At 37.4% G+C, this 23,886-nt stretch overlaps 1 protein-coding gene across 1 annotated transcript; it reads left to right on the top strand.

The window, feature by feature from the left end:
• Positions 1-1,393: 1,393 nt before the first annotated feature.
• Positions 1,394-23,839, top strand: slc6a15 (solute carrier family 6 member 15). Its single transcript, XM_067420337.1, has 12 exons — positions 1,394-1,563; positions 2,909-3,386; positions 8,443-8,600; positions 8,784-8,910; positions 9,080-9,261; positions 15,602-15,712; positions 16,343-16,584; positions 16,720-16,909; positions 18,067-18,259; positions 19,500-19,659; positions 20,887-21,049; positions 22,333-23,839. The coding sequence occupies exons 2-12, from the start codon at positions 3,083-3,085 to the stop codon at positions 22,696-22,698; spliced, it is 2,196 nt and encodes a 731-aa protein (XP_067276438.1). The 5' UTR covers positions 1,394-1,563; positions 2,909-3,082; the 3' UTR covers positions 22,699-23,839.
• The last annotated feature ends 47 nt before the right edge of the window (positions 23,840-23,886 follow it).

Genomic DNA, 23,886 nt, shown 5'->3' with positions numbered 1-23,886 from the left:
TAATAGCAGTGGCGGCTTGTCAATAGAGGGCGCTGGGGCGCCGCCCCCATCACAATTCCAGAAATATACATGTATACAAAAATTATATAAAAATGAAATAAAAATAAAATAGTTTACTCATATGATGTATGAGTGGGTAATTAAGAGCCTCAGCATTTAATAAAAAAAACTATTTTATATGTTTTTTAATGTTTCATGCAGTTTCATGGGCGAGGGACGCCGGACAAATGGATGTCTATCTCAGTCCATAAATCGTCGGGCAGCATGTGACCTGAAGCTGGTCTCTAATTGGTTTCTTAAAGATTCTCCTCCGGGCGCAGGTCGCTGCGTCCCTGGCGAATCAGAATTGCATACATGTTTTTTGATCCAATCTGATTGGTTCTCGTCAACTGTCATTCAATGTTACGCTCTTGGCCACTACTGCGAGAGAGCGTTGGTGACAACGTCACTCCGACCCCGCCCGCCTAAACATTCGTAGAGATGGCAGCAGTCAAACTAAATTCTGTGATTGATTTACAAAAAAATCCTTTCACAAGGCGTTCGCTGGAAGAAAAAATAAGAATTAAGGATCTCGGACCGGACCAGCCCGATTTACAAATTCAGCAGCAGTCCAGTGACAGAGGACGAAGCTACACTCGGAGCTTCACCTGCTCTCGTTATGAGAAAAGGAGGTGGCTGACTGGATGTGACGGTAGCATTGCCCTTTTTTGCTTTCACTGTCTCTTATTTCAAAGTGAGTGAGAGGTGTTTTTCGACCTTGAAAAGAATAAAAACTTTTCTCAGAAACACCATGACCCAGGAGAGGCTGAATGCACTTGCATTGCTCTCCATGGAAAAGAGACTTGTCACTGAGATGACTGACTTTAATCAGAGAGTAATTGATACATTTGCTGGCCAGAAAGAAAGGAGAGCAAAATGTATGTTCAAGTAGTCAACATGCCAGTCTGTTGTTGCTACTTTTGTTTTTTCCTTTCCTTGTTCAATTATATATGGGAAATAAATATGTAAAAAGATAAAAAGTGCAGACACTGTTTTCTCTTTAATGCTTGAATTTAGTCAACATGCTTCTTGGTACTGCTTTGTATTTATTTTACTTATTTGATTTATAAATAAGTAAAATAATTTATAAGTAATTATACTTATATATACTTATATACTTATTATTATTATTATTATGTATAATTTATAAGTAAATTATACTTAAATTAACATAATTATACTTAAATATACGCAATTATTCTTAAATATACGTAAATCCCCCCCCCCCCAAAAAAAACCCCCACGCCCCCCCAAAAAAATATATCACCAGCCGCCACTGGTTAATAGCCTAAACAGGACACGCCTATTTCATTTCTTCGGGGAACACACAAATCAGTTTCCTCCCCAATCTCGTGTGGGACGGACGATACTGATACAGTAGACAGAGCATCTGCGCCTCCTGCATCACATTTACATCAGATTGTAGCCTATATGAGATGTCCAAACCATCGAATATAAACCGTCTTTAGATCGAAACAGCTAATTTCAAACCCTTAGCTCATTTCCTTTTGATTCGTTATTAAGGTAAGATTGCATTTTTCTATTCGGTTGTGCTTATTTATCACACAGAATGATGCGCAATCTCATTCAGTGTGTATGATGAAACCTCGCACATGGGTGACAGTAAATTTGGGCGGGGGGGTTAAAAATGAAGTTCTTTACAAATGTATATTGTATTTAATTCGTAAATAATACTTGTCATTCGCATGAGCGTAATTGCCTATTTTTAATCAGTATAATAAAACTATCTAATAATTTCCCCTAAAATACGAGGAATTTAAATTAGATCTTCACATGTAGACACAATGGCCGTTGCTAATGACAATTTTTTTTTTTTACTTTAAGCTATTGACACCCATGTATATCTCATGATACTATTTCAACGATGCTTTTTTTGAATTAGCTCATTTTAAAACATTTTTGAGAACGTATTTGTCATTTTAAAGCGATTTACGGTAAATTCAACGACGAAGAGGCCAAAATGTGTTCTGCTGATTTATAAAAAAAAAAGGTGCAGCCTTGAAAGAAATCTATTAATCACATGAGCAGAGACATAGCGGCCTCATTCACATGTGTACAGTCGTGATTTACTATACAGTGTACAAACCAGAGCTGTGAACCACAAAAGATTGATTTAGTAACGTAATTACTATTATTTTCTATTTTTACTGTACATCAATTGCAAATCCGGTCTTCAAACCTTTATTCTGGGGTGCTGCGGCCACGTGACTATAGAAGGCGCGCTCTTGTCTGTTTGGGTTCGTATGCAAATGAACCGACCTCGTGCACTGAAGAAGAGCTTAAATTATTTAGATGCGAAATATGATCGTGTTCCGAACGATTCAGTTGGTCTGAGTGACATTTAATGTCTGATGGAAGCTGGGATGCGAGTCATGGTTACTCACAAAACCTCCTGCTATTAAAAACACTGTATTGCGCTTTATTTGCATTGTCCGTTAGCAAATTTGCTGTCCTAGATAAAAGGCGAAATTCTAAGTACTTTCTATGAGGTATTTCCCAAAACATAATGAGATAATAATAATAACTACTTGAAATTTTCTGTGAATTACACCTGTCTCTGATATGTGATAATTTGGGCAGCCTAAGCCTATTTAGCCAACACGAATTTCTTTCTTTCTTTCTAAGCTTTTTTTAGTAACAACAATTAAGTGCAAAGTATATATAGTATATACACAGGGGTATTGAAATCAAATCCATATTTTGAATTAGCCCACAAGAAAAATTAACATTTGTGTGATACTATGCCTATGATAGGTAATTGCGACGAAAATGTAAATAAGTGTCACATTGCATCATGTTAGCGGAATTAAGCTGTCTAGTTTCTGTTCTTTGTTTTTGTATCTAACAGGAAGCCTGTACTGTGAAAATGAGAAGATAAACATTCCGTCAACCCACACATTTCTCTGTCTGTAGAGTAAATCCTTCTCTCTGACCTCAGTCTGCCCTTTTGAACTGAACCTACCCTGTCGAAAAGGATTTCCTAGAATCTCTCGATCCCCATCGCCAAAAAAGACATTTTCAAATGCCCAAAAATAGTAAAACCGTCAAGAGAGAGATTGACGATGACGAAGTTACGGAATCTGTCAAAGATTTGCTCTCCAATGAAGATAGCTGTGAGGACTCTTTCAAGAAGAGCTCTCTGATGGTAGGAGATGTTCCTCAGAAGGAGCGAGATGTTGAAGAGGGCTCAGAGGAGGAGGAGGAGGAAGAGGAGGAGAGACCCGCCTGGGGCAGCAAGCTCCAGTACATCCTCGCCCAAGTGGGCTTCTCAGTGGGCCTGGGAAACGTCTGGCGGTTCCCCTATTTGTGCCAGAAAAACGGTGGTGGTAGGTTATGCATTTAAGCAAAACATATTCTTTATAAGAAGAGTGTAAATCCAATTTAATGTAAAACAAATCACCACTATCAATTTAATACATATGGATTAGATATATGATCAGCATTATTTTAGAGCTTACAAAAATGTCCTATATTTTTATTTTTGTTTTAAACCAAAATCCTATAAGTACATCATAGTGTTGAACTGCAGTCCCTATTCAAATAGTGAGGAAAGTTCCATTTAGTCATTCACGCACACGCACACACACACACACACACACACACACACACACACACACACACACACACACACACACACACATATACACACACACACACACACACACACACACACACACACACACACACACACACACACACACACACACACACACACACACACACACAGATGTTTGAATGAAGAAACTTTTGAGAGTCTGTGGACCGAGAATTGAAACTGAAATTGTTAGCTGTTTTAATTCAGTGACACAATCTTTATCAATAACACCATTTTTTTTATTTTATTGTGAAAACCCTTGTGATTCCCCTATAAATGTATAGAAATTGAATTAAATAAACCATTATTCTTTAATGCTTAAACACAAAGGAACCTTCAAATTTCAAAAACAACCTAAAAAATATGTTTAACACCTCATTTGCAAGTTCTCAATATGTATTTCCTGCACGTCTGCAGGAAACACAAGTCTCAGTGCCAGAGGTCTTTCTTTGAAACGAAACACAGTTAAAAGAAAAGAGTAGCATTTTGGGCCATAATAATTCATGAATAATTCATACAACTAAGCAGAGAAAATGTAATCAAAACAAACAAAGATCTGCCATATTGACATGATGCACTCAGGTGTTATCAAACCTGTCCTGGAGCACCCCCAGCTCTGCACATTTTATGCGTCTCCCTGACACCCATTTTAGGACTTGCAGTCTACTAATAAGCTGGTGAGTTGGATCAAGTGTGTGTTAGATGAAAGAGACACAAAATGTGCTGTGTTGGGGGTCCTCCAGGACCGGTTTGAAATGCCTGCACTAGATAATGTGCTGTAATTTCTGTAAAAACCATAGAAAGTCATTGAAATAAGAATAGTAGCCTACCACAGTTACAGTCAATAAATACACTTTTTTGACAAAAGTATTGGGGCACTTAATTATTACTTCAATCAGACTAATTTTCACAGGTGTATAAAATCAATCACCTGGCCATGCAGTCCGCATTTACAAACAATTGTGAAAAAGGGTTGTTCAGAAGAGTTTAGTGAATTAAAGCATACTGTGATATGATGCCACCTTTGCAATAACTTAGTTCGTGAAATTTAATCCCTGCTAGATATTCCATGGTCAACTGTAAATTGTATTATTTGAAAGTGGAAGAGTTCAGGAGCAGCAGCCACGAAGCAGAAGACTACATAAAGTCACAGAGCAGGGTAACCAAGGGCTAAGGCACATGGTGTATAAAAGTCGCCAATGTTCTGCTGATTCCATAATTGAAGATTAATGCATTAAAGAGTTAGTTCACCCAAAAATGAAAATTCTGTCATGAATTACTCATCCTCATGTCGTTCCAAACCCGTAAGACCTTTGTTCATCTTGGGAATACAAATGAAGTTATTTTCGATCAAATCCGAGAGCTCTCTGACCCCTGCATGGGCAACAATTTAATTGCCACTTTCAAGGGCCAGAAAGGTAGCAAAGACAGAGGTGGCGTCTGAAACCTGGAAAATGCTGCCTTCAGAGGACACATTTCAAAGCAGCAAGGCATTAAGCCACATCCGAATCGAATATTTGCTTTACTTCCTGTCTCCTGAGATACCTTCGTCTGATCAATTTTTGAAGGCAGCATAGATGTATCCTTCGGTGCCTTTGATATCCCACAATCCTGTGCTTTCCATTCAGTGACAGTTGAGATGTGGGAAAAAGATGGCATCCGTAAGTTGTGTTTGCTGGTCAGTTTGTGTGTGAATGTATGTTTTTTTTTACCAATATTTTCCACTTCTGATGTAATTTCTAGCGAGAAATTACTAATGTAGTAGTTAAATATGTGTTTAGTTCTCACCAAAGCTCTCTCTGTTAAATAATAATTTTTGTGTGCACAATTTCTTCTCTTCTGTGTCAGACTTTTTATGGTGTGTAAAACTGTACAGCACTTCCAGAGTGCTTACCATTGGCCGATGCTGCTGACACAGACTATAAGAAATTGTTAAATAAAGTAATTATTTTTCTTAGTTTTTTTTCCGCACAAATAGTATTCTCGTTGTATTTCATCAAAAACATTGATGACATCTTAATTTGTGGTCCGAAGATTAACAAAGGTCTTACGGTTTTGGGTGAGTAATTATAATGACAGAATTTTCATTTTTGGGTGAACTTACCCTTTAATATAAGCACAACACTGTGTGGCGGGAGCTACATGGAATGGGTTTCCATGATCAAGCAGCTGCATGCAAGCCTCACATCACAAAGTACAATGCCAAGCGTTGGATGGATCGGTGTAAAGCTTGGACTCTGGAGCAGTGGAAACATGTTCTGTAGAGTGATGAATCACGCTTCTCTGTTTGGCAGTCTAAGGGGCGAGTCTGGGTTTGGCTGATCCCAGGATAACATTACCTGCCTGACTGCATTGTGCCAATTGTAAAAGTTGGTAGAGCATGGATAATGGTATGGGGCTGTTTTTCAGGGATTGGGCTAGGCCTCTTATTTACAGTAAAGGGAATTCTTAATTCTTCAGCATACCAAGACATTGTGGACAATGCTATGATTTCAAATTTGTGAAAAGAAGTGAGGTTTTGGTGGCCTGATCTGAACCACATTAAACACCTTTGGGATGAAATGGAACAGAGATTGCGAGCCAGTAACCAGTAATCTTCTCGTCCAAAATCAGTGCCTGACCTCACAACAAAACAAAAATTCCCTCAGAAACACTCAAAAATCTCAACTGAATATTCATTTCTATGCATTTAGAATGCAATGTCATTACGTTTCCTGCTGGTGTAATGGCCTGGTGTCCCAAAACATTTGTTCATATAGTGTATATCAATCAATAAAAATGAATTAGAAATAGTTGTTTGAGTGAGATAGCAATGTCCTTACATTAGTCGGGTACGGCATTGAAATGAAACGTTTTGCATGTTGCAGGATAATCACAGGTTAAATTACCCATCTGTGATTATACAAAGCTGTTTAATGTCAAGAGAAAGCAGATTACAGCTTCTTACCCTGGTCTCCCTGAGAGCAATGACACAGTAGATACGATTACTCATGTCTCTCTCTTTGTTCTCCTTATATTATTTGCAAAAGACACTTTCAGAGTTAGTGAATGATAACTGTATCAAAAAGAAAGACAGAAGAGAAAGCAACATGTGCAATAGCTATAATTTTTTATTAGGAATGCTACTGTGTTACATTTGGGGTTCATATACTATAGTAGGAAATACACTTGTACACACTGTATACACTTGCACAGTTTTACCAATTATCTAACTGTTTGAGAGTTCCACTACAACCCTGCTGTGTCTTACTACTTACTCAAGGTTATAATAAGTGAGTCTGGCCACCCTGCTGTGCAGATCTGTAATTAGATTAAATAGGCCACTGTGTGTGGGCCATCTCTGTCTTTGCCAGGGCAGAGCAACCACAACACAGCACAATCTACACAGTATGTGCCATCAATGAACACCACATTTTGTCCTCAGAGAAACATACCTATGCTATGACGTTTTGGTGCCCCAGTCTGCCAGATGTCATCTTACACACAACCTGTAGAGCCATCAATTTTTAAACAAGCATCTCATAGCACACCAGTCTGACCTACATTACAAACCTTGAACAAAATGCAAAAACGTGACAATTTTGGCGAGATTCTACTATCTCGCCTAAGTTAATTAGGGTCTAACACAAGATCTAAAGACTCCTATTGCTGGCTACAATAAGGCCGCTAAATAAATGTATTTATATGAAAAGCTGCATCAGAAATTGGTTTAAGTATATTATATGACAAAGGGAATCAATGCAAAATGACTAAAAATTGTTAACAACATTTCATGATATCCCAAATACTGTATACGATATAGTTGCAACTTGTCACTAAACAAAATAGACAGGTTCATACAAACCAAACTGCTATGGAATAAAACATTTTATAGAACATCTTGAGAATACAGTACCTATTGTCTCTTTTATTTTTTGTAAATGACTAAGTTTCCAATTTAGATTTATGTCTGTAAATATACCAGATGGTGGTGTCTGTGAATCTCAGTAGGTTTCTGTGTTAAAGCACATGACTGCAACACCGCCGCAGACCTACAGTACTCTCAAAGAAATGCCATTGTATTGAAGTTGTTCCCCATAAGGCACTAGGAAGGAATGTTCTATCCTGTGCCATTGGCAATGCTTGAACAGTTTTGAAATGTCAGTCTCGCCCTTCTTTGGCTCTCTGTAATGAGATTTTAATTCAAGAGAGAAAATATTTGCAGATAATTACAGTAGGTTAAAAAGTCTTTAATATTTAAAAACAAATTACAAGATTGTACTAGTGTTGTTATTATCTAAAACTATTAAAATTAGAAGAAAAGAAAAAAATTAAACAATGTAAACCTAAATTAGAACTGTTGCACTGCCAACTAATTGTAATAAATAAGTTGAATTACTAAAAATGAAATAATAACAGCAAAATAATAAAACAAAAGTGCATAACTAAATTAAAATAAAATATAAAATAAAGCTCATTGAAAATAACAGTGGATTGGACACAATTACCCATAAACCAAGAAAATACATTAATAAATCAAATAATTAGAATTTTAAAAAAAAAACGAATAAATGAGTGGATAAGTAAATAAATAATCATAAAAACAAGAAAGAAAACCAATCAATATAGTAGAAAATTTTTGTGCGATATGACACCAATAATCGTAGTTCAAGAATAATCAACCCCTGACCTTAAAGTGTGTTTGATTACAATGGGTTATCGGTTTAATTGCATGTATTTATACCATCAGTGTATACCAGTGTGTCCTAAAAAAATTGTCCCGTAACCATACGTTCACCTCTTTGCAGGAGCGTATCTGGTTCCCTACCTCATTCTGCTGGTGGCGATAGGGATTCCCCTCTTCTTCCTGGAGCTAGCAGTGGGCCAGCGCATCCGACGGGGCAGCATTGGGGTGTGGAACTACATCAGTCCACGCCTAGGTGGCATCGGCTTCGCCAGCTGTTTGGTGAATATCAGTGCTTTCATGTAGACATGCGTTATTTTATGTGAACTGTATAAAAATAACCAAAGACGGACATTGTCTTTGCTCAGGGGAGAAGTGACTAATTAAACCTTTTAAAGACTTTGGGGAGATGGGAGTAGAGGGTGTAGCTCATCACACATTTAACTGCTTTCTCTCTAATTGAAGGTGTGCTTTTTTGTGGCGCTCTACTACAATGTCATCATCGGATGGAGTCTCTTCTACTTCTCGCAGTCCTTCCAGCAGCCTCTTCCTTGGCACGAGTGTCCCCTGGTCAAAAATAAAACGAATACATGTAAGACAACTTATAAAAAAACGTAAAATGATGCTTTACATTTAAAAATAATACATTTAATCTAGGACATATGTAGACAATAATGATACATTCTATTATACTGAATATATTTTCAAATTAATTGTATAATGCCGTACAAGATCATAATAAGTTTCATGTTATTGTGTAGATGTCGAACCAGAATGTGAAAAAAGTTCAGCTACTACGTACTACTGGTATCGTGTGGCCCTGGATATCTCTGATTCTATCTCTGAGAGCGGAGGACTGAACTGGAAGATGACTTTGTGCCTGTTGATTGCTTGGACCATGGTGTGTCTTGCTATGATCAAGGGTATCCAGTCTTCTGGAAAGGTAACAAAAGTGCTTTCTATTTTGTTCCTGACACAATGATACATTCCTTTAGTCACACAAAAAAGTCAGCCAAGACCTCAAGGGATGTCTTAAAAGTAGGGCGGAGATACACATTGACCCTCAGACCCTGATCTTTCCTATATCAATGAGAACCATCATCCTCTCATGTGATCCATGCCTGCATAACTCTTTGAAACGTGATGCAGCATCCACACGGATAAGACCACATGTGGTACTCTGACATCAGTGTGCTTTTGACCCGGTTCCCTTTAGACAGCAGATTTTCAAGTCATGTGAGAAAACCCCCCTAAAGAAGTTAAAAGAACAGATAATGTGTATGTGTAAAAAAATATGCAAAACACATATATTTATACATACTATGGGTTGAACAGGCTATTCGACTAATCGACTTAAATGCTCAGCCATTACACTTGAAGCGCAACAGGATAAGAAATCTTTGAAGTCCACTTTTACACTCCATTTCAGTTAACATCACAAATAAATGCCTACTCAGAGAGAAACTAGATATGTTTGATTATAACGTCTGGATGCTCAAAATTGATTGGTGGAACGCACATTTTACACAGCTTATTGTACAGGTAAGTTAATTGTCATTATAACTGCTGCTGCATTAAGCACACACACTCAGAAAGTGCGTACATCATGCGCAGATCGCACGCACACACACAGAAACGTAGCCTATTGTAAACACTGTTCTGTGATTTTCTGTGCTTTTATAATTCACACGCAATCGCTTTAAATGTCATCTTTACTGTGCTACTTTATCTATATCTGATTTAGAGAGAGCAGAAATCTGTGAGAAATATAATGACCCAAAGACAAAACAACTGATAAAAAAAGCTGTTTTGTAGGAGCAATAGCCTTGTAGGCAGCTCTGTGTCATATGCCATAGCTGGTGCACAAGGCAACCCACGTTCGAGTCTCAGTTTGAGGTTCAGGCTCAACATTGATGTTCATCATAAGTGACTCAACCATCACATAAATGTCGACTTTACAAAGACTGAAGTCGTTCAACCCCTAATACATACATATAATTAAGTACATATACAACGTTTCAGTAACCACAAAAAAAATGATTACAGAGTGCACTAAATAGATCATGTATAGGGGTTTCTGATCAGCAGTTAAAGTTTGTATGAAAAAAAAGTTGCGATAGTCTTTTCTTCCTAATAGAAAGTATGCATCGACGTCACTTTCCCGCCGGAACACTCCCCCTCAGTTGGGGCTGGGTGGCAGAAGTTCTGCTGCATGACTGCAGTTAATAGAGGAAAACAAGAGTATAGAGCAAATGATTATCTGTTTAAACTGAAGGTTGGGCTCGATATAATGGTCCTTACAGCTTACCACAGATTCAGTGATCCATGGATAATGACATGCAGCCAGGAATTGCGTTTTCCTGACATTTTTATGACCCTGATTTCGACATGAATATTTATAACTGTCTGTCATCACATTTTTTGAATGAATCCCGCATATATATGTGGATGGGTCAGCGCATTGAAGCGTGTATGTGGTAATACACTTTGTAATCACTAAAAGCTGTTTTTTCATTTTTGGGTGAACCAACCCTTTAAATGTCCCGTTCTTTGCGATTTTATCTTTCAAACTTTAGTTAGTGTGTAATGTTGCTGTTAGAGCATAAATAATACCTGCAAAATTATAAAGCTCAAAGTTCAATGCCAAGCGAGATATTTTATTTAACAGAAGTTCCCTTTCAAAGCCTACAGCGAACGGCCGGTTTGGACTACACCTCTGTACTTCCGGGTTTAATGACGCACCTAAAACGAACGTTTGTTGAAGAACCCTCCGCCCACAAGAACACGCAAATCCGGGGGTGTGGTCTTGTTGCTCTCGCACGTTGAGAATAGGAAGTGTTGTTTTTGTAGAGTGTGTTTGTTGCCATGCCATTGAAACGCTGTTATTTTCATCCCGGAGTCAAATCACCTTTGTTTGGCCTTCCCACGGACGCTGTACACAGAGATCAATGGCTACAGTTTATGTTTAACTCGGTTCTGGAAAATTATAATCACAATTTAAAACTATGTGCAGCACATTTTCGTCAATCTCAATCAGTTTAATGCCGGATTTGCAGAAAGATTATTCTTAAAAGATATATTTAGATGATGCAGTTCCCTCTTTGTCTGGAGAAGGCGTAGTTTATGGTGCACAACCGGTAAGTGTATTTCATTATTTAAGTTGGTCCGTTTAACAGTTTATGTAACTCATGACACAAAGTGCAACGCTGTTTAGCTTTGTTAACTAACGTTAGATGGTAATTGAAACTAATCCGAAAAACTTAGTATATAAAAGTGTAGTAATTCATTCAGACACCATCGATTGTTGGTGTTTGTAATGATCAGTTTAAACTACTGAATAGACAACTTACCATTCTGAAACATCCTGAAAAAGTCTTTCCTGAGCAGGTTGTAATCGATCCTCTTCGATATTCTCCGGGTCTGATTCCGGCTCAAATTGATAAGGCAATATAGACATTTTGCAATAACATTGAGCGCGCGTATCTCCCTGTTATGGTAAGAGGCGGGACCTTTCCGGGCAAAGTGCGCTAAGCTGCTGTCCAATCACAGCGCGGGAAGCGCTGGCCCAATCAGAACTCGTTACGTATTTCTGAAGGAGGGACTTCATAGAACAAGGAAATCATCAGGCCTTTTTTAGGACAGAGGAAACAGCGCTGTACATATAAGTAAATTGTGTGAAAAATACTGTTTTTTACACGCGAAACATGAACTCATGTTATATTGCACACTGTAAACAAAATCAAAGCTTCTAAAACAAGTGAAGAACGGGACCTTTAAGTTCCCCAGTGAAGCTGGTATACAATGAATCTCTTATTTTCCCAGTGTCTGCACTTACAATGGATTGAGGTGTGTGTTAACTGAACTCAGCCCCTGGACAAACACTCGAGCAATGAGTGGATTCCACATTCAACACCTGTGATTGGCCAACTGCGTTGTAGAAATCTACAAACATGTCTGTGATTGGCCACATTACTCATCGAAGCGAAAACACATTGGAAATGTAATCATTTGACGAGTGCAAATACGCATACACACTGGATCTTTTGCTAGCTCCTTTTCGCAAATAATATGCTATTATTACGAATTCTTACAGAGGATTACATATTCTAGACAAGCAGTTATGGACAGTTTTTACCTCTAAAAGCAGAAGCAGCAGCAGGTGGCAGTGGTTTGAGTGAGAAAATGACATGCTATTAACAAGTCCGTCTCAAGCCCGGAACAGCGATGTCCATGGGGTTCGTGGACAAGCCTCCCCCTACCCCCCTCTGGCACCAGGCTTGGTTTTGTGTGTTTTCGCTACATTCGCGCTGTAAACCAATGCTGCCTCTCAGCGGGGCGTAACCGCAGTCACTCCAGCTGATGGTGACATCACGTGCATTCCCTCTATTGTGGCGCTGGCGCATGTCTCAAACAAGAAAGTAGGGCGGGACTTAAATATGTCCATCAGCAATTGATTGGCTTGTTGGATGGTTGTGGTTTGCTATTACTGTGATAATAATAATTAATAATTCATTACATTTATATAGCGCTTTTCTAGGCACTCAAAGCGCTTTACATAGAAGGGGGAATCTCCTCCACCACCACCAATGTGCAGCATCCACTTGGATGATGCGACGGCAGCCATATTGCGCCAGAACGCTCACCACACACCAGCTGATTGGTGGAGAGGAGACAGAGTGATTAAGCCAATCAGGATAGGGGGAAGATTAGGAGGCCATGATGGACAGAGGCCAGTGGGCAAATTTGGCCAGGATGCCGGGGTTACACCCCTACTCTTTATCGAAGAACATCCTGGGATTTTTAACGACCACAGAGAGTCAGGACCTCGGTTTTAACGTCTCATCCGAAGGACGGTGCTCTTTGACAGTATAGTGTCCCCATCACTATACTGGGGCGTTAGGACCCACACAGACCACAGGGTGAGCACCCCCTGCTGGCCTCACTAACACCTGTTCTCATGTGAGTTACAGTTATCCCACCCACGTGCCAGTAAACACATCATCAGAGAAGAGAGGAAGTTCAAGATTATAAGGGCACATGAATAAAATAAAAAAGTAATGATGTCAATAAATAATTTATAATAAATACTGCAATATTCCATAAAAAAAAAGGAAATGTCCATTTCATGGTGGCTTTAATATATTGCCTGTTAAAGTGACAGCGATGTAAGTGTGGCCCCTAAGCAGTAAGGATATTATAGTATGGAATATATATGCTATACTCTAAAAGCGATAAAGACAGTCTTTGAAGGCTAATCTGGGATTTACCTCACAAAAGAATACCAATCTTTCATTCAACATTCTCACAAAAGCGTATTTCACAAAAAGAAAAAAATCCCACAGTGCCATTCTTTTTTTCTTCTTCTTCTTCTTCGTCATTTTGTGTGCACAAAAGCATGGCAATGCTGGTTGCCATGGTTTTATGTGTGCCGTTCCCATTCACAGTTCTGTGGCACTGCACCCGGTAACCTTACTCAACTACAATTACCGGTGTTTGGGGATACTGTACTGTAGATTTAGAGTTGTGTCTGCAGGAAGAGGGTAGATTTATTTAATGGATCTTTGCATAACCTTCTTGATGCTTTACCTTTTTGGGAACCACAGACAAGTGTCTTTTAATCTTCTAAGTTGTGGGATAGTTAAAGTTTAGACTTTACACTATGAGACTGGTCCGCCCTTGATGAATCAGAGATGAGTCAGTAGCCTTTTGAGGATTATGGTCACAGAGTAAAAGCAAGAATACAGTAAGTCAATAATGCCATCAACATTGTTTACTTTTGAACTTAAATTAGCTTAACTTACAGTACTTTTAAATGAATATATAACTTCCCACATTTACATGTCAGAGCATAGTGCTAGCAAGGTTATGGATTTGAATGCATGACCTGATAAATTGTATACACTCAATGCAATGCAAATCACTTTGGGTGAAATATGAATGTAATGTCTATTGAGTGATCAGAAACATGATCCACACATTCTCAGCGAGGTTTTCATGATCATAAAAACTAAAATGCACAGTAAAACATGAATACTTATATAGAAACCAATTTAAAATGTGTCCATAAATAAATTATGTGAGCTTGATGCTTTTTTCTCAAGGAGCACGCAAGTTGAAAATTTAGGAGCACATACAAAACCTATAGGGGAGCAATGCAAGTTTTAGATTAATAAGGGGATATAAAGGCAGCTTCACACTGCACAGACAGACATGGTCAACAAACAAGCTGGCTATTGGATTTTTTTTTTTTTAACTGTCACGTTTACGCTGCCCCAATAGACAAATGCTGAACATGTTCAGTCAGGTGAAAACAAACCCTGACCAACTGGGGTAATACGCTGATCCGCTGTAAACTGGCTTTTAATAGTTTGTTCACCCAAAAATGAAATTGATGTCATTAATGACCAACCCTAATGTTGTTCCACACCCGTAAGACCTCCGTTCATCTGTGGAACACAGTTGAAGATATTTTATATTTAGTCCAAGAGCGTATGTAAGTGTATGCACACTATACTGTCCATGTCCAGAAAGGGAATAAAAACCTCTTTAAAGTAGTCCATATGTGACATCAGTTAGTTAGTTAGAATCTCTTGAAGCATCGAAAATACATTTTGGTCCAAAAACAACAAAAAATACGACTTTATTAAGCATTTTCTTCTCTTCCGTGTTTGTTTTCAATCATCAAATAAAGATTCGAACTGTTATGAATCAGCGGATTGATTTATGATTCGGATCGTCAATGTTACGTGATTCAGCAGTTTGACACGCGATCCGAATCATGAATCAATCCACTGAATCATAACCATCTGAATCTTTATTTGAGGTTTGAAAACAAACAGGGAAGAGAAGACAATGCTGAATAAAGTCGTCGTTTTTGTTATTTTTGGACCAAAATGTATTTTCGATGCTTCAAGAGATTGTAATGAACTAACTGATGTCACATATGGACTACTTTGATGATGTTTTTATTCCCTTTCTGGACATGGACAGTATAGTGTGCATAGACTGCATATGCTCTCGGACTAAATATAAAATATCTTAAACTGTGTTCCGAAGAGGAACGGAGGTCTTACGGGTTTGGAACGACATTAGAGTCATTAATGACATTAATTTCATTTTTGGGTTAACTAACCTTTTAAGATATGTTTGGTCGAAGTGGACGACGCTACATTTATCATGCCCCTATGTGTATACAATTATTTTGCAGCATAAGAAACACTAGAATTGCAAAGAGATGCAGAGAAACGTTATCTTATAATCTGTTTGGTTATGTCTGACTGCAGGTGATGTACTTCAGCTCGCTGTTCCCCTATGTGGTGCTAATTTGTTTCCTGGTTCGTGCTTTCCTGCTCAAGGGTTCTATAGACGGCATCATCCACATGTTCACCCCGAAGGTAAGACGCTGCGTATGTGTGAGCAGATCACACATTATCACAATGGTTAGACCAATTTACTCCACATGCTCTGGTTCACACAGCAGCAATTAAACCAATTTATTGAGAATTACGGTAATCATCCATTACTAATTCCCATGTGTATCACTCGTCTCAGTTCGGTGAAGACCAGTAGATGTATCTATGGAAACAATACCCTAGCCAGATTTCCCAGCATGCATTTGTGATGTGACTCGGCAGAAGTGAATTAACTCTTTCATCAACCCAGACTGAAATGCAGCAGACTGTCTCATTTTGCCAGCTACTTTACATAATAGCCATGATCCAACACACAGACACAAGATGTGGTCACATTTCTCCTTAGTGCAAGGGGCTGTCACTGTGTCCCTTGTTGAGTTATATGTCGCTTCAGAGTCTTATCAGAGGGTGGATTGTGAAACACACAATTAAATGATAGTATGTAGCCTCTGCTTTAGAACAGTGCTACTGCTTCTCACACAATGGTAATTAGTACAGTCATTACCATCACTACACTGCTGAAATGGGGGGAGGGTGGTTATTATGTGAAAGGCATATCACTGTGCCGGATTGAACAAGTGACAAATAATAAACTAAACTATATTCTTACAGCTTGAAATCATGCTGGAGCCCAAAGTGTGGCGTGAAGCTGCCACGCAGGTCTTTTTTGCCCTTGGTCTTGGTTTCGGTGGTGTTATCGCCTTCTCCAGCTACAACAAGCGAGACAACAACTGCCACTTCGATGCGGTGCTGGTCTCCTTCATTAACTTCTTCACCTCAGTTCTGGCCACTCTAGTCGTGTTCGCTGTGCTGGGCTTCAAAGCCAACATCATGATTGACAAATGTGTGGAAATGTAAGTTCAAATCAAATTAACCATAAGAAGCAAGTTCAAAATATGATTTAAATAAACTTACCGACCATAAATGTTATAAAACTACATACAGACCCAATGACCTACAGCTGAATTTCTTGATTTAATGTATCTTAGGAACACAAAGAAGATCATTGAGTTCCTTGGCAAAGAGATCAATCCTAGCTTGATCCCACACCATATTAACTTCAGTCATGTTAGTCAAGAGGACTACGGGCAAATGACCAACATTATCAGGGGCGTGATGGAAAATGATTACCCACGCCTTGGTTTAGACAACTGCGACATCAAAGAAGAACTGAACAAGGTGAGGAGGAGCTTAAAGTGAACTGATACACCACGGGGAAACCTTAGAGACAACTGATATACACACACTTTCCATGGAATTTAACCCTGCTGGTTACGCTCTCCCTCCAGTCATGTTTTGATAGTTGATACAACACAAGAGAGCACTCTCTATGGTAAATGGACTGCATTTATATAGCACTTTTAACAGACCTATGGCCATCCAAAGTGCTTTACATTCACCCATTCATACACCGACCACGGTGTCAGCCATGCAAGGCACCATCCAGCTCGTCGGGAGCAGCTGGGGTTGGGTGTCTTGCTCATGGACACCTCGACACTTGGGGATCGAACCACCAACCTTCTGTTTTGTAGCCAACCTACATGAACCACTGAGCCACTTTTTCTATCAAAAGTGTCATTTTAAAACCCATAAACTCAAACAATATAAATATTAAATATATAATATTTAAAATACATTGTAGAAAATAGATCTTTAAAAGATTTATTTATTTTTCTCAGAAAACCTTGTAAATGACCCATAAACAGAGGATATAAATGCTTAAAAGTTCAAGACTGAAATAAAGGAAACTGCAGAGGAAGTTGTATTTTAGGTTTTCTGTTGTAATGGAAGGAGGTGTGTAGGAGATCAAGAGGCACTGCATGATGAAACAAACGGAAATAAATGCTGTATGTGTTGGCTGAGGTGATGCCATGATTAGATTAAACCACATACACAAGCGCAAGAACCATCATAGGCCACCATTGACTTCTAGAATTTGATGCCTGTATTTTACACAGGCATCTTTTGATGCGTTCTGTTTTACCCAAATCTATTTTTGTATTTTATCTCACACTAAAACATGTTGAATAATTAATGTAGAGACCTCAAGCAAAATACAGCATTTTAACAGGACAGAATAAACAGATGTATGTACATTATCACTATAGCAGTAATCTAATGTTAACATCTTGATATTAAGGATGTAGCTAGTAGCTACTAATAAAAAAATTATTAAGTATATTTAACTTTTTCTGAGGAAAATATAAATTATGTTTGCCTGTGCAAAACAAGCTGCAATTATACAAGTCAAGCATAATCTTACACTTATCATTGTATTTATACGTTCATGTTTTTGAATCCGTGCTAGAATCCTACCTTTATCTCTTCTCTGACAGGCGGTGCAGGGCACAGGCTTGGCCTTCATCGCTTTCACTGAAGCCATGACCCATTTCCCAGCCTCGCCTTTTTGGTCCGTCATGTTCTTCCTTATGTTGGTCAATCTGGGACTGGGCAGCATGTTCGGCACTATCCAGGGCATCCTCACCCCCATTGTGGACACATTCAAAGTACGGAAGGAATACCTCACAGGTCAGCCAATGCCAAAAACTCATGACTGCAATATAGAGAGAAGAAAACAGTTTTAGTTTATAGTTTCAAAAATATAGACCCTCAGGCCACAAAACCAGTCATAAGTCACACGGATATATTTGTGGCAATAGCCAACAATACATTGTATGGGTCAAAATTATCGATTTTTCTTTTATGCCAAAAATCATTAGAATATTAAGTGAAGATGTTCCATGAAGATATTTTGTAAATACCTTACCGTAAATATATAAAAATGTATTATTAGTAGTAATATGCATTGCTAAGGATTTCATTTGGACAACTTTAAAGGTGATTTTCTCAACGTTTTGATTTTTTTTTTTTTGCCCCATCATCTTCCAGGTTTTCAAATAGTTGTATCTCAGCCAAATATTGTCCTATCATAACAAACCTTATATCAATGGACATCTTATTTATTCAGCTTCCAGATGATGTATACATTTCAAAAACATTTACTGTTATGACTGGTTGTGTGGTTCATAGTCACTTGTAATGAATCATTATTTGATCTCTTTCTGAAGTCATATGATAGATTTGAATTTTTAGCTAACCTGTTTTTTTAATCACAACAAGGCTTCATAAATAAGGTCTACATTACTCAAGCCATGCTTTAGTCATTATAGTCTATTCAAATATAAATAACTAATAACAATAATCAAATACTGTGATGTCCAAGTCAAGACAAGAATAGATATTCTAAAAGAAAAATACTTATACAAATAGCTTATAATTTATATGCTGGTAGGATTTTAAAATAAATCTCTTATGCGTACCAAGGCTAAATTTTTATGATCAAAGATAAATATTGTAACATATTATTCCACTTTTAAAAAACTTGTTTCTATTTTAATATATTTTCAAATGTAATTTAATCTTGTAATTACTTAACGTTTTAAACAGAAATCATCCAGATATCAATCTAATATAATTTGGAAATTGAAATCTTTTGTAACATTAAAAATGTCTTTTCTGTCACTTACTTTTGATCAATATAATGCAATCCTTTAGGTTTAATTCATATTAAACCTAAAGGATTTCACACGTTATTCCTGTCAAGGTTTTTTAATGCTGGATGATGATGTCTTGTCATAAAACTCATCTAGTCTTATCAGAAATATCGGCCTGAGGTGCACTGACATAACGTTCCATATATTGGTTAGATGCTACTCTCAAAAGTCAACAATTCTAATGCACATTGTTGCTCTCTGTTTTCTCTTTACAGTTGGTTGCTGTGTACTTGCCTTCTTTATTGGTTTAATATTCGTCCAGCGATCTGGGAACTACTTTGTGGCCATGTTTGACGATTATTCTGCCACTCTACCCCTGCTCATCGTGGTTCTTCTGGAGAACATTGCTGTGGCCTGGGTCTATGGCACTGACAAGTATGTTAGGCCCTCAGCCTCTATCAGAGCTTACAGCGCCCTCTGGTGGCATAAGATTCGTATTGACATTTAGAGAATTTACATAATTATATTTATTAAAATTCAAGTTTATTACGGTCTTATACTACCCAAAGAAAAATTTAATTATAATTGTGTAATCATAAAAAAGTAGATCCTTTCACAAAGCAATTAAATTACAAAGCTAAAGCAAATGTGAATCTACTTTGAATTGATTGTGGCATATCTCTGATTAAATCATCTTGAAAGATATCTGAAAAAAATAAGCTATTTAAAAATGTGTTTAAAATAGGGGCATGCATTTGTGGTTTTGCTCAGAGAACATACTGTACAGACTGTTCATACTTTTGTTTTGTTTTGTAATTTTTTTAAAGTATTTACCATATTTAAGACTACATTTTAAAAATAACTAATTGATTTAAAACATTTAAGATACTGAATACTGAGCTTTATCGGCACTATATTACAAATATTTGTTGTTATCTCTATATTTATTTATTGAAATTAAAGTTTGTAATGGTGTTAGACCAACCAATAAAAAATAAATGTAGTCATAATTATAATGTAATTACATTAAAATGATATCCAGTAGTGGCCAAAAGGGATGTCCAGAGGTGAATTGGTTTGGGGATTTGTTTTTAATTTCCCTAAAAATTTGATTAAACCAAAATATGAGGAAAAACGAGGGAAGAAAAAAACACTAAACTTGGCTAAAGTATTTACCTGACAAAATTATTTCCTACAGCTACAGTTTTCTTTTTTACTATGCAAAATAAATAAATAATAATTAATAGAAAAAAGCTCACAGGAAAAAGCATACATTGACTACAACATAATCACATATTAATATTTGATTGGTTCTCTGTTGTGACAGCCTGGCCAAAAAGTATGTCTGCACAGACAATATACTGACAAAATCTTTGACATATTTTTAATCATTTGAATAAAAGGTGAATAATTAAATTCTGTAAGGCTGGATATCACTTTTTGCCACTACTGTATAATTATATATATATATATATATATATATATATATATATATATATATATATATATATATATATATATATATATATATATATATAAAAAAAATAAGTCATTAAAAAACTTAATATTTTGCTTTCACAAGACAGATATTTTAGCAGCAACTCTAAGAAAATTTGCAGTGATTGTGGCATTGATGCCTCTGTCTTCTGTGGGTTGATTCAGGTTCTTTGAGGATCTGAAGGACATGCTTGGTTTCACTCCATACCGCTTCTATTACTATATGTGGAAGTTTGTCACACCAGTGCTGCTGCTGGCTCTCCTGGCCGCAAGTATCATTCAGCTGGGACTGTCGCCACCTAGTTACAGCGCATGGAACCAGCAACTGGTGGGTGAACTTTAATAAGATACAATAACTGTTAAAGTTTTGAACTTGAAATATGACCATCAGTTTATTCAGAATTTGTTTTGTCAGACAGGACTGTACAGATTCCATTCAGATGTTATTTTGTAGATTATTTCACTCATACGTGTTCTTTTTTTTTTTTTTGTAAACATGTCATATTAATGTTTAATATATTAAAACTAAACTAAATCACTTAATTTACAACATGTAAAATAGATACTAATTAGGGTATTAAAACTGTCCATCGTTTGTGAGTGGTCTTGAATTATTTTTATATATTTAACCCATTTATAAAGGACAACAGTGATGGAAGGAAAAATTATGATTCTTACATTTTGTTCAGATTATCTTCTTTAATTGAATTAACACAATTTAGTAACTTTGAAGATTAAATCCAATCACCAGAAGTAAAAGGCTAAGGGTAAACTATAAACGAACGGAATGACTTTAGCTTCAGAAAACTCTTTCAGTCTTTATTTCAAAAACATTTCCTCTGATAGTTTGAATTAGAATTGTTTGCAAGAGCGTTATTATAAATACAACAAGGCTGAAAAAGCTGACTAGTGAGTAGATGAGTTTCTCTGTACTGCGTGAGAATTATTAATGTCCCCGACCACCTCTGTAGTTCCATTTAGCCAATTATTAAGTCAAAGCTTTAAAAAAGATCACAAGGGTGTTTTGATGCATTTTATACTAAAGAATAAAATGTAAAATAATCTTGAGAAAGATAAATGTGTAATCACATTTTCTCAATTACGTACTTATTTTGAGCAAGTACTTGTTGCAACCGCTAAAAAAGTATGTTCTATGTAGTATACTTATGTGTGTTGTATTAATGTAATCTGGACATACTACATTTGCCATTTTGTCATTATCATGTAGCGGTCCAGTCGCTCGCATCGCTATCATTCATAAATCCTCTCCCTGACATTGCACACTTCAGAAACCTGCTGGATGGTGTCATCTGGGTACTTTTTGCCTACACTTTTACGAGTACTGTGAATTCAGTCAAATACTCTTTTCACATACTTTACATTTCATTACAGTAATTGTCAGTTTTAAAATACTTTAATGATCATAAATGCACTAGTCACACCAATTATCTATACGTGACTACTGAGATAAGTTAATGCCATTGCACAGAATTTTGACTGTGGTTCTTTAAGCCCAGTTCGGCCTAAGGGTTTCGATGCACAGTTTTACCACAGGATTAAAGTGGAATTATTCCTTTGCCGGAATAATCCAATTGCTGTGTCTGTTCTCAGGCTCAAGAACAGTCTCTCAGCTATCCGCCCTGGGGTCTGGCTGTCTGCATCTCACTGGTGGTCACCGCTATCCTCCCGGTGCCTGTGGTTTTCATTCTGCGCTGTCTGAACATCATCGACGAGAACGCAGGAGGCCTGTCCACTGTCTCCTATAAGAAGGGCCGCATTATAAAAGACACCGTTTGTAGGAGCAGAGAAGAGGACGAAGACGACGCAAGTCTTCTCAACACGAAGACTACCGTAAACTACCGTAAGCAGAACGGCCCTCCTTCAAGTGCAGACGTCACGCTCAACGGTAGCTGCAGCACTGGATACGTAATGCCGAATATTTCAGACATTCCGGACATGCCCGAATCTGATTTGTGAGGATCTGTCCAGTGTCATCTATAAATGTAAGGACCAGCTGCAGTTAATTTGTCCTGTAAGAACCTCTTCATCTTCAAGTTCCAGCGCTTCAAATGTCAATCACCCAAGTAACCAATCACAATCAAACTCTCTCTCATTGAGATGAACAGGAATGTTCTCTTATTCTCGTATTTGTTTTGCTTCTAACAGCCATCTTCCTTCCACACTGGTCCAGAACTAAAGTTTCAACATTTCAACGGCCCGGTTTTACAGACAGGGCTTAGATTAAGCCAGGATTAGGCCTTAGTTCAATTAGGACATCTAAGTAGCTTTTATAAACGTGCCCTAGAAAAAAAAAAATGATTTGTTTGAATCTTGAGACAAAACAATGGCACTGACATATTTTAAGATATGATCGTGCAAGTTGCTTTCAGTTAAAACAGCTCAAACATGAATTTTTGTTCAGGACCAGGCTTAAACCCGTGTCTGTGAAACCAGAGGTAACTGTATTATATGTGTAGCTAGCGCTAACGCACCCTTCCCCCATCCCGACCCATTGCCCCAACTGTTTGCACGCACTTATCCGACTCTGTGGGGGCCTGTAGACCCCTGGTTTATGCTCTACTGTAGAATGGCTATTTGTACAAACAGATTGTGTTGCAAGTCAGGGCAGTTACTGTCCACAAAAAAGAAAATGAGATTAGCAGCAGTTTAGCAGCTGCGGAAAAGTCTAGAATGTAAATGTATGCGTAAAACATGGAAAACTTGCAATACTTTTCGTTTGGATGTAATTAAATCATTGTGCATCAGTGTATGGATTGCATTTAATACAACCCTAGCTCATCATTTGAAAAAAATGTGTGCCTAATTAATTCTAAAAATGTTAATAGAATACAAGAACTGAATGTTGTACATTTAAGGTATTCTGTAAATATTTTAAGAATAAATTTATTCTAATATAGTTTGGAATACAGATCATGTTTTTTTGGAATAAGTGCTTAAAAATCCAGTACGCTGACTTTTTTTGTTTGTATGTTTGCTGATGTGCTATCATTGTAAGGAGTTAATACTCCTCCCTCCTTCTGTAAATATTTTTCATGAATTTGCTCAATGACGCAGTATTTCCTTTCTCAGTATTGAGATTAAAAAAGATTCAGATACAGTTTTGCTTTACTACTTTGTTGCACCTCACAACATGACCTAGAATTA

The sequence above is a fragment of the Pseudorasbora parva genome, chromosome 16, assembly GCF_024679245.1.
Source record: "Pseudorasbora parva isolate DD20220531a chromosome 16, ASM2467924v1, whole genome shotgun sequence".
Classification (NCBI taxonomy): Eukaryota; Metazoa; Chordata; class Actinopteri; order Cypriniformes; family Gobionidae; genus Pseudorasbora; species Pseudorasbora parva.
The sequence above is the reverse complement of the archived record's forward strand: the minus strand, read 5'-3'. Positions and strand labels throughout refer to the sequence as shown.

Coding starts and splice junctions, on each gene's coding strand:
- slc6a15 (XM_067420337.1), top strand. CDS start 3,083: ATGCCCAAAAATAGTAAAACCGTCAAGAGAGAGATTGACGATGACGAA. Junction 18,260..19,499: donor ACGGAAGGAATACCTCACAG/GTCAGCCAATGC, acceptor TTCTCTTTACAG/TTGGTTGCTGTGTACTTGCC. Junction 19,660..20,886: donor TGGGTCTATGGCACTGACAA/GTATGTTAGGCC, acceptor GGGTTGATTCAG/GTTCTTTGAGGATCTGAAGG.